The sequence below is a fragment of the Labrus bergylta genome, chromosome 8 (assembly GCF_963930695.1).
Source record: "Labrus bergylta chromosome 8, fLabBer1.1, whole genome shotgun sequence".
NCBI lineage: Eukaryota > Metazoa > Chordata > Actinopteri > Labriformes > Labridae > Labrus > Labrus bergylta.
The window spans coordinates 29,835,804-29,848,137 of record NC_089202.1 but is presented as its reverse complement, the minus strand read 5'-3'; the positions used below and the strand labels follow the sequence as shown (position 1 = coordinate 29,848,137).

At 41.9% G+C, this 12,334-nt stretch overlaps 1 protein-coding gene across 3 annotated transcripts in view; it reads left to right on the top strand.

Annotated features, from left to right (window-relative positions):
- grik2 (glutamate receptor, ionotropic, kainate 2) overlaps positions 1-12,334 on the top strand; it is a 244,756-nt gene that overhangs the window by 142,914 nt on the left and 89,508 nt on the right. For all 3 annotated transcript variants that reach the window (XM_065957485.1, XM_065957487.1, XM_065957486.1), the window contains one exon: positions 11,058-11,201. In XM_065957485.1, coding sequence (XP_065813557.1) covers positions 11,058-11,201 — 144 coding nt within the window. The remainder of the gene's footprint in view (positions 1-11,057; positions 11,202-12,334) is intronic.

Here is a 12,334-nt window from a genome sequence, read left to right as displayed (position 1 = left end):
ATGATGCAGAGTTAGTCTCACGCTGTGGGGGGAAACATGATTCTGACTCTATTATTAAATGTTGGCTGACGATGAAATGGTGTTTGTTTTTTGGAAGAAGGCTCCAAAACTGGCACAAACTGACTCTCATGAGTCAGTGAGTCACAGCAGAAGAGAAAAGGTGATGACAGGGACAACGAGCTGTCTTTAGCTCCTCTCCAAATACTTTCTGTCTCTGTCGTTGGCGGTGGTGCGTTCAAGTGCTGACCTTATCCCCCCCGTTCTGATACTGTCCCAGTCTTTGTGTCACATTCCTCATCCTGCCAACTTATTCAACACTCAAGGACCAGTGATGGCTGGGGAGCGGGCCTATGTTCCCACATTTCCTTTTTCAGAAATATGTATCAGATTTTCCCCCTTTCTCCCAATTTGGTAGCCAATTACACCCAACCTATTATCCAGTAGCAATGGACTACAGATGGAATGTATCTTTTAGCTAAATCTGGTGCGCCCATCTCTTCGTTTATTGAAAACATTTAATGTAAGTACACATTATCCTTTTAAATAAACAAGCTAAACTAAGTAGCACAGAGGCCTCGCATTGACTAGCTTCCGGTCAGATCGGTCGAATGAAGGGCAGCAAAAGAAATCTTAGAAATGTGGGAACATAGGGCTGGGTGAAGTGGGGACCAATGTTGAGATCTGCTTGTAGAGATTATGGATTGGTGCAAAGTAGGGATGTGAATTTTCATTTCAATATTTGAGAACTCTCATTACCTCATCATTCCTCCTAAAGATTAAATTGGATGACCTGCTCCCCGGCAGTTGCTTTGAGTTAGACTTCTTTTTTGTCTGCAATGTGCTGCTCATCAGGCATCTGCACACCAGCAGGACATCGGCCTTCAAATCCCAGTTTTGAATGAACACATGACTCAATGGTTGGAGACACGTTCCAATGCTGCTGCCGTGTCCTTATCCGTCTTTTCATCACTTGTAGCTGATGTTTGCTTTAATGGCAGCTTGTACTCTTGCTTGACAAACGGCATCAGCTCATGGAAGCTTTCTTCTTCCACAAAACTTAATGGGAGCATATCTGAAATCACTATTTTCATTATTAGCGTGCCAATCTTATCTGGTATCACCACAACGATGTGTGCTAACAGGGCTAGCTGTGAGACGTCCTCTCGTTTGTCTCGGCTGGTTTCTCTTTGTGCCTTTAAGCTCATGTGGTTAAGCATCAAACAAGTAGTTTTGTGATACATTTAACTCTACTCACTTGCACTGCAAGTTGTCGTTGTCTTTTTCAGCTGACATGGTGCATGTAACGCTAACTGAGTTGAACTGTTGTAGCCTAAAACAATGAGTACGCTGGTGCATGAGCAGTGAAACGTTACTAAAATAACGACGTCATCGTACCCATCTCTGGTGGAAAGAATCACCAAAACAGTGCAAAGGAATGTCAAAAGGTTTATCTCAAATATATCCATCTCTGTTTCAGGTTTTTGTTGCTAAGTTTTGAATCTAACTCTCGGCATATGAATAAACATTTTTTTTTTAATAAACCTTTTTCATGACTGCAGCTCGACCTAAGAAAAAGGAGAGCGATTTCCACCGACTCGCACTCTTAACCCCGACGTCCCTCGTTCAGGCTGCTCTTTTTGAATATTTGATTCATTTATAATTGTGACCTTTTGTACATCCCTTCATTACCCATGCGTATTTTGTGTTGTATTTCCTAACTTTTCTTCACTATCAGTTTTGTCTCATAGTGTTTTAATGTCTTCTTTTTTTTTTAAGATTTATTTTTGGGCTTTTGCGCCTTTATTGTAGAGACAGGACAGTGGACAGAGTTATAAATCAGGGAGAGAGAGAGAGAGGGGAATGACATCAATCATCAATCAATCAATCAAACTTTATTTATTTTTATAGCACCTTTCAGACAAATTAAATTGCAGTTCAAAGTGCTTTACAAGAGTGCAGAAAATTATTGACAAAAAAGTAGTTCATAAAATCATTGAGAGACTAATGCACACCAATAAGAATTAAAAACAAATATATAAAAATGAATAAATAAAATACGACACATAAAAGCAATAAGATATTAAAATTAATACATAGGAGAAGAATATTTAAAATTGTAGTAGGATAAAAAAGACAATACAATAATGTTAAGATTTGAATTGATATAAAGCACTATATAAAAGCCAGATTGAATAAATGAGTTTTAAGACATGCGGGAAAGGAGCCACAGGTTGGATTCAAACCTGGGCCGCCCGCTTGGAGGACTACAGCCACCAGCACCAACATGGCCCCTGTTTTATGCAATTCACCGACATATATTAATGTTATTAAATAAGGCTTATTTTGACTGCTGAACTTTACTCTTATGGATTACTTTTTTAGTTCACATTTAGTTTAACGTGTGATTTTTTTTCCCTTTCCCTTGAAGTGTTCAGGTGTGGGCATTTGAAGAGTCTGATCTGAATCTGCCTCTCTAGACTCATGGCATCGTGCTCTAAACGTTATGTGGGATGAGAAGTAAAAAAGAAATAAAAAAGCAGCCCAGTGCTGGATGGAGATGAGAGGGGGGCGAGCGTGAGGGCATCCAGACGGAGAGACTGGCTGGTGAGAGCAGATTTTAATCAGAGAGGCTGGTAGCAGCAGCAGCGCGGCCCCCGAGGGCCCCGGGCATCACATCACATTAGAACCCGGCCCAAAACACAGGCGCCAAAATGGCCGGGCCTGAAATAACAGATAACCCTGCCAAATCACATCATCATCCAACCCCGCTGCGGTCTTAATCTGCCTCATCCTCCCGCACTAATGAAGCTAATGGAGGGAATAAGTGACATGCTCTTTCTTCTCACTATCGCTGCCGTCGATTTAATGTCGTCGCTGCTGAAGTCGGAGAGAAGAGCAGACTCTGTTTCTCCCTCTGTGTGTTTATTTTAAATATCAACATGTAAAAAAAGGATGGGAGCAGATAAGTGTGTTTTGGCTGCATGAAGTCATGTTTATTAGACGAACTGTTGGCCATCAGTACCTACAGTAAGGCTCTGTACTCTAACTGTGAGGCTTCAGCTTTAATGTTAGTGTTGGTTTCTGAGGAGTGTTTTTATATCTGATGTTTTTGTGATGTCACGCCCCGAGATGCCAGAAGAAAATGTTGCATGCCTTCATGCAAGCACGGCACGGGACAACTGGGCCTAGCCTAACATCAGAATCAGAATCAGAATCAGAATCAGGGTTTATTGCCAAGTACATTTACACATACAAGGAATTTGACTTGGTGTATTGGTGTTAAACGATTAACAAGGAAATAAAGCAGAACTAACAACAACTTAAATAATACAGAATAAGAAGCTACTACAATATATAAAATAGAATTTAAAAATGTAAAATATAAAAAACACAAAATGTAAAAAAGGTGCATGTAGGAGCTGTGCAGTGGACTATGAGAAAAAATATACGGTGGCCCTGAAGTGCAAAGCACAACGACAAATCACAAAAGACACAAGAAATAAATAAAACACCAAGACGGACGCAATGTCCGTCTTTTTAACTGGAAGGATATGTTGCTTTCGCTTGTTGATTTCAAAACATGAGTGCAATCCGTGATTCAGAATGAGTCTCTACTGTCAGAGAACATTTTGCCACAATTTGGGCACATCATACATCATGATACTTTCGATCCTCCTGCTCCGCTTCCTCCGTTAACTTTTACTTCTGGTTAAAAAGACAGACATTGCATTCGTCCAATCAGCAGCGATTAATGTCAACCGCAGGTACCTACCTGCACATTGCACTTTGACACCCTGGACACTTTACACTGTTCACATTATTCTATATTTTGTATATTCAAATATTTATTTTTTTAATTTGACATTATATTTCTATATTGCTGTATTTATGTGAATTAGTAATTTGAGTGTTTATTGCATCTTTACATTTCACTGCACATCTGTATGAGCATGTGACAAATACAAATCTTCAATTCTTAACCGTGAATCTACCTTTTTCGCTAGAAGATTTGCTGTTGTGTTTTGTGATTTGTGATTTGTCGCTGTGTTTTGCACTTCAGGGCCACCGTACAAACAGTCCAGAGCTTCTTTTAGACCCCAGACGTGGAAATGAAAATACCTGCATGTAACACCTGAGTTAAATGTAACCGTTCCGGCGAGTCTCACCTCTAGGAGCTGTCCTGGCCCTCTGGTGCTGAATCAGACCTCGTATCAGGATGTATCCCCTTCTGATGATTTGGGGCTTTTTTTTTATCAAAATGACTTTTAATATGTTAAGATTCAGCACCTCGTTTCTGTTATCAGGCTGCCAGTAAAAGATATAAGCAGGTAACTGACTCACATCTGAGCTCTCTCTCCGTCCCCCCTGACACGGCAGAATATTTCAGCTTGCTCTGGATAAAATTATTTATGACATATCGGTGCAGCCTGTGTGTGTACAGTGCTGAGAATAGCAGAAATAGCTGATGGCAGTGAGTGACCTAGTCATGACTAAGGCCTCTGAGAGATTCCAAAAGAGTACAAAACATGCTCAATTTTTAATCCCTTCAAGTAGCGGGGAGGAGGGGCCGAGTGGTCACAGAGCGGCGAGAGAGGGAGGGAGGGAGGGAGGGTACGAGCTGCTTCAGGCGGTCGGTCTAATGTTAAACCTCCCTCTTTCTCACACACACACACACACAGGCTCCGACTCCGACTATACCTACTTTCCCCCGGTTTGTTCCCGAGTGCGCCTTCATCTCTCAAGGTGTTTATGTTTCAATCAAAGGAGCCAGAGCAGCGTGACCACAGCTTTCCACGTGGCCGGCAGAGCCCTCGGCCCCTCAGCCGCTACCCTTCACCGCTTTAGAAATCAGCCATAAAAGCGCCAACTCCGCCAATCCCTTTTTCCCTCCTTTTTTCCTGCTATTACCAGCCTGACTGTGAAGGACTACTATTAGCCCCCGTGTCCCTGCTTCTTTTCTGAGAGGGAACTTCAGAATAAATCCATCACTGTCCCCCCGTGGCCAAATGTAAAGACGGGGCTAGCTTCGACCTCTGTCTGTTCCTTTTTGTTTGAACATCTGTCGCACGCGATACCACATCTCATCAGCCAGTGTTATTCCAGAAGTGTTGAACCAACATAACTGGTCAATATGCTTTATACTGGGATCACATGTCAGACTTTATAAAGCTGTTATTGTAGGCTCAGTGACGATATGATTTCTCCTCTACTTTGACTCCAGAAACATTCATATTTGTGTGTTAGGTGCATTATTGGTTTAAAGAACACAATAATAATTTCATAATGGGAAAAAAGTGCAAAGGGAACTTAAGCAATGACCGTCCCAGTCAGGGTCTGCAGGGAACAATATTTCAGGGCACTGTGTGAGAAACTCTGTTTATTTGATGGATTGCCCCTTGAGATGAACCATCTCGTTTCCGAGGGGGGTCCAACACAAAAACAAAAACACAACAGTACAGTGTGATACAGACAGTCAAGCACAAAAATACACACATAAAACATAAAGGCTCTCCAACACCCATCCGCCCACGTATCCCTCCCGCAAAGCCACAGCAGCACCCCACACTAAAATCATCAGAGGTAGATGCACATGGTGACATATAATGCAATCAAGAAAACAAAAAGATATGATTTTAAAGGCTTTATATGTGATTTTTTTGATCCAGCAGATGTCGCCCTTGAGCACCAGCGTGAAATGAAAACAACTTGCGCTGCATTGTTGTGTTAGCATGCTAATGCTAGCGATCTTTATTATGCTGGTATCTTCACACTGCATGTAAATTTACCTGAAATGAGCGTGATCTAGAAACACAGTTAAGCAGTGAGTACAGTATGTTATTCTTCTTTTCTTTGGTCCCTCAATTAAACAACTTTTATACACGAGGGGAGGAGTCAGACAGTTGCAGACAGTCATGACTCACAGAGTTATTTTCAGAGGATATACTTGATTTATATTATATTTAAGTGTGAAAAATCACATAGAAAGCCTTTAAAGGGTTAAGAAGACATAAACCATTAGAAGTAGCAACAGGGTTTTGTGAGAAAAGGTAGTAGTGATTTCTTAAAAATGTGTAGTGAATTTATTGTTCTGATCTTTATAGGTAGATTGTTCCAGTCAGAGGGAGCTTTGTAGTGGAATGCTCGTCTGCCGATTTCTTTTTTGGTTTTGGGAACAAGAAAAAAAAACTGACTTCAACCAAAAAAATGTTTAGTAAAAAGCTCCAGTGAGTAACTTCTGTTGGCTCTGCAGGGACAGGCAGTGAGTGTGATTATAAGGTTCAGCTTTGCATGATGAGGCTGTCGATACTTTTTCCAAAGGTGCACCATTAAGTTTTGAAATCCTGCACTGGGAATTAAAAAAGGTTAAAGCTGCAGAAACTGCAGAAACACACACAGTGGCTCTTTAAAAAATCATAGTACTTGTTTTATATCTGTCTTCAAAAGCTGATTGTGAACCTTAATTCTCAGGTTATTTCTCTGTGTGCACACGTTGCTCGCTGCAAAGTGCCTTTTACAAAGAGCTCGCTGCAAACCGGCGTCAGAGAACGATAACCCTCGGCCCCAGTCTGCTGGAAAAGCTATTTCTTGCCACTTTGTTTCCATGGCAATGTTGATGAGCTGGGAGGTTGGGAGGGGGGGGGGGGGGCGACTTAGCAGCCGCCAAGTCAGGCCTGGGCATTTTAACTATTCATAAAAACTGTTGAAATCAATCTGAGCTTTCGCAGATTTAATAAATCTCTCCTCCTCTCTCTTTTTTGTGAGAGGAGCAGGAGAGAGAGAGAGAGGCAACAATGAGGTGGAAAAATAGACAGCATCAGGGGGTAAATGCTCATATTGGCTGACACAAGGGAAAAGCAGCTTTTAAAGCGTTTAGCTTTAATTTCATTCAGGAGTGACATAATTGATTTTAATGAGATGTTTATAGAGTGAAGTGCCGGTGTTGCTAAATCATTTGCGAGTATGCCTGACGGGTCCTTGTGAGGCTCGCACGGGGGAGAAGCAGAGAGGCGGCACAAACCTCTGCTGCCAGAAACTCCTGCAGTAAAGCCTCTACTCCTCTTCAGCCTCTGAAGACACTCGGCTGCTTACTTTCATTAAGGGGCAAATTTTAATTTAGGGAATACTTTTGTAACTCTGACACCCTTACTGACTAGTCAGGGTTCCCACTCATCCTGGAAAATCTGGAAAACAGTTGACTCGTTTACCAGTACTGGAAAACACCTGGAAAATGAGAGAAAAAGTAAAAAGTCCTGGAAAGTCATGTGTTAAAAATTCTCCTACAGAGTTGGACATTTTCACCGCCACATGTTAATAAAAGTAGCTGTTTGTTACATAATCCCCCCCCCCCCTCGTGTCAAAAGTGGATATTTATTTACAATTTAGTTGAGAGGATGGAGCGAAAAGATCCTTCACAAAAAGAGAAAACGATCACGGACTGTCATACCAGCTCGGGAAAGAGTGGGAACCCTGGTTAGTGGTTGTAGGCAGCGGTGAAGAGGTGAGTTTTGAGGGATTTCTTGAAGCAGGTGAGTGTCGGATGTTATTTGGGAGTGAGTTCCAGGCTGGATCACAACGCGTCCACTAAAAGCTCCAGCAGGAGGTGCAGGCTTCGGTTGGTTTATTTGTGTTGTCGTGTTGTAGTGGCTGAAATCCATCTCGGACTTTTTGGTGGACTGTCTCGACTTGTAATCGAAAGCATTTCTACTCGGCCTTAATTCAAGAAATCCAAAGAAGCTGCTTAATGTTTTGTTAAGCATTAGTCTTCATGACACCAAAATACCTAAAAGTAGGTCCTGGGGGTCGAACAGTTACAGTCTTTTTTTTTTTTTTAGGAAACCCCCAAAATGAAAACCATCATGACTCAATCCAGGCAAATCCACACTACACTTAAAGTTAACTTCTCCCAGCAATCAAATCAAATCCCCCTCGACTTCCCACTGTTCACAGAATCAGAGCCGGGATTGACTGACAGGGTGTCACATTGCTGTTATGAGGTCCCTGTGGGTCTGTGGGGTTAAAGGGGTGGGAGGGGGAGGACAGTGTGAACATCAAAAAGCTTCAGCTCCTGCCCTCAGCTCTGAGAGGGGGGGGGGGGGGGGGGGGGGGGGGGGTATGATGATGGTAATGACGATGGTTTTTGTTTGATAATGACGACTTATAAGATGGTTTCTATACTGATTAGAGCTCTCAAGAACTGCCCTCAATGTTGTGCTTTGCCTCTGGTCACTTCCTGTCAGCACCTGTGTGTCCAATCAGACTCTAAGCTGATCGTTACTCTTACTGACTTTGTTCCCTTTTTTCTAGATCCTTGCTTGTGTTGTTCTTACTCTCTGATGTACGTCGCTTTGGATAAAAGCTTCTGCTAAGTGAATTGTAGAGCGCTCCCGTTTAATAGAACATCTTTGGTCATGTGCTCACAGCCTTATGACAAGCTTGTGTTGTTGATGATGGGCTTGTGTACTGCTGTAATGGACTCGCTTGTCTGGCCCCCTGGTCCTTGCCCTGTCTTATATGGTATTATCATCACATCGTATTATATCATTTTGTGTTGTATCATATCAAATTGTATCTGCTCGTATTATATTACACCTCTCCGAGCTCTAAATACAACATCACCTGACTTTAACACCACATTGTTAAAGACAGCAGTCAGAGACGAGGCTAGAGGGGAAACGTACAGCGTGCATTGTGAGCCGGTTTCCATGACATCCATGAAGCTGAAACCTCACATTGTACTAGTTCCATTAAATTAAATCCATTGGAGATTCTCGATGGAGGCACAGCGACTAATCGTGTTCATGCCTAACCAGCATTGTTGTCCAATTGGATAACGCCACCACAGGCGTCACTTTGGTTATTTTCCATAATACCTCTGATTCAGAGCGAGCTGATTATATCCATCCCATCACTGCTGGTTGACACTCACATCTGCAAAAATGATGCTCCATATCTGTGTAAGCCCCCCTACACACACACACACTTAACAGCCTCCAGGTGACACCCACACAGTAACAAATTCACACTCCCTTTGCTTCAACACCTTCTTCTCACACGGATTATTAATACCTCACACTCCTGCGGGCGCACACTCCAGAGCCAGGCCGGATCTCTGGAAGGCGAGCTTATTGACTGTGATTGTTTCTGAAACATCTCTGGACATCTCCCATGCACGTAAATCCACCAACACACACTTTAGCACTTGTCGAATAGCCCACTGCTTTTGCCTTCACAAAGCTATTACAGCCAAACCGGACTCTTAAGCTTGCAGCATCGTGCTGCTCAATCAAGGGCTCAAACGGGGGAGAAATGACAGGTTTGAGAGTGATGTTTTCCTGCAGGACAAAAGCTTTGCAGAGCACCTCAGGGCACGATTTCCATGCAACAACTGTGGAGAGCTGTTTTGATTGCTTTTCAATCAAGCGAGACAAACACTAATTAGTTTTTTGAAGACGGAGAGGAAGAAGAACTGTAAAATTATAGGCTTCTCTCATGAAGCGTGGATGACTGGCACTTTGCTGTTTGGACCCACTATATAAATATTCTCTCTCTCTCCCCTTCTTTATTTCTCCTTTGTATAAATTGGTTTCTGATGGAAAGCAATGCAGCAGTAGTCAGGAATCTGCAGCCTTGTGATTATGGAACACAACAGTGATGATAGACTATGGTTACATTTAAACAAGGTAAACATTGCACCTGTAGCTCTGTAGAAAATGATAATGGTCGGTACATTATGTGATGACTCACTGCCCGCCCTGCAGATTTCTAGAACTCCAAAGTGGCCATTACTAATTGGTGACCAGCATTGACTGTCTGAAACAGAAACAGGGCTCCAAGCTCGAGCAGGCAAGGCGAGGCAAGGACATCTACCTTATAGATCACATTTCAGCAACGATGCTTAAATGGAAAGATTTGAATAAAATTCAAAATGCTTCACACAAGGCATGAGAAGCATCACAACAAAGGGCCGGTAGATAAGTAGTGGTCAACAAATTTGTTTTGTTCATATATAAATCAAACTAAAGTGTCCTTTCTGTCCATCCCTCCACCCATTCAACCAGCCATACAATCATCCATACAAACACAAACACCCATCCAAACATCCATCCAAACATCCATCATCCATCAATCCATTCCTCCATCCACCCATTCATGCAATCATCCATACAAACACAAACACCCATCCATACATATACTGTATACAAACACACATACATACTGTACATACATAGAAGGCTACAAAAGGTTTGTAGCTACAACTGTTGCTACCAATAACAACCAGTTCAGGTTCAAATTTTTAACAAGATACTTTGTGAATGTGAGTTTGATGTTTGAGGGGCTACAACTAAATTTTACTCTGATAAGTGTGGGTTATATATTCTCTCTGATTTCCTTCAGTTTTCATTGTTACTCTCTGTTTACATGTAGATACTGTTCAGTTATTAATCACTGCCATCTCACTTAAAACGTGATAACATGACGAGTTCAAATCCTCATATTTTACTCATTTTTAAATTAAATTAAATTTGTCTTTGTGTGTTGGTTTTGTCTTGAAATATAAAAGCATAAACGTCTCATGTGATGCTGATTTCACTCTTGACTATAGTAAACTAAGTCCCATGTTCTGTTGTTATTATTTTGGTTGGTGAAAGATTGTGAGGACGACCCTGTGATGGAAATTTGCTCCGGTGGCGCTGCGCTGCTTGCGACCCTGGAGTCACATGCACACATTTCCCCAAGGGGACAATAACATGTATCGTATCGTGAGCATGACATCAAGAAAGATAATCCTACAAAAAGGTTTTCATAAAAGCAGTTAGGTTATTTCAGATGCTATATTTCTGCATTATCATGTCAGTGATGAATCATTGAATATTAACGTCTCTGTGTCCATCTCATGAGAAGATGCAGAGTGCGATGTGCGGCTTTGATTCAGTCATCATGATATTGATATTTCTCTCATTCAGAGCAGATCCGCTCTGATGTGTGTGTGTGCTGTGTTCCATGTTAATGACTCTCTGTTTTTCTCCCCCGCCCCCCTCCTCTGTCTCGGCCTGCAGACGGACGCCGCGCTGATGTACGATGCCGTGCACGTGGTGGCCGTGGCTGTGCAGCAGTCTCAGCAGATCACCGTCAGCTCGTTACAGTGCAACCGACACAAACCCTGGCGCTTCGGCAACCGCTTCATGGCCCTCATCAAAGAGGTAGACGCTGCTCGACCTGCTCCTCGCTCTGCCTCACACACACACACACCTTCACGCTCAACACGTGCTCTCAGGAAGCAGTCGGAGGCTGAATATAAATCAGGTTTGAGGCTGTCAGACGTAGGGGGAAATGAATAAACACAGATGATTTATCTGTGTATTTATTTGTATGAAAATTCTCCCAGTGTGTGTACATACACTGGCCCCTCCGAGCATGGTGTGTATCCAGAGCATCCAGCATTAATCACCCATGCAGAAACAAAAAAATACAGCATTATCTACATTTTTGGTTAATTGCCTCCAACAGTTCGCTGCGTTTGTGAAGCTGGGACGGCTAATCCAGATCTCTCTGTCCGCGGGAAGGCTGAGGATTAGGAAACCTATATTTAGGGGGCTCCCTCTTTGGTTTGCAGAGATCATGAGAAGACTGCAAATAATTCAACTGGACAGTGACGCTCTGAATGTGTACAATCAGATGTGTTTATATATCGAGCTCACAACTTAAACCATGAAAATCGTGTCTGTCTGTTTCCTCCTCGCATCCTCTCTTTTTTCTTTCTCTCCCCTCTCATGCAGCCGTCCAGATGTTTTTGTCCTTTGACTTCAAGCTCTCTTTGATAGTAGTCTCTTAGGAAGATGGCAGTGTAGCATGTGGGCTGATTTTTTTTTAATTGTGCATTTAAGTCAAATTTAAATTAGGAAGAAATAAGGTAGGTCTCTAGGAGCTCAGATGTGAATACCAACAAAATCCAAACACAGGTAAATTTAAATAATAATTATTGTATTTCACATGAAAAATACTTCCAATATAACAAAACAATAAGTTCAAACAACCAACATAAATATCCTCTTCATCAAAAAAACTCTTCTTGGGTCCATAAAAAAAACAAAAGAAAAGTCAATATCTTTCGATCTGTGTTTGAATGTCTTTTTAGATCCTATCAACTTGTAGCAGGGTAGATCTCGTAGGTTTTAGCTCACCATCTCCACGGTGTAAGGTTCAAACACAAAAAACAAAAAATTAACAGTGATTCAATTCATTGTGCATTCATTGAAATATTCATTATCGGATCTCATTGAAAAACCCATTACTTAAACTTCACACAACATAAATATACCTTTAAATTTAGGCT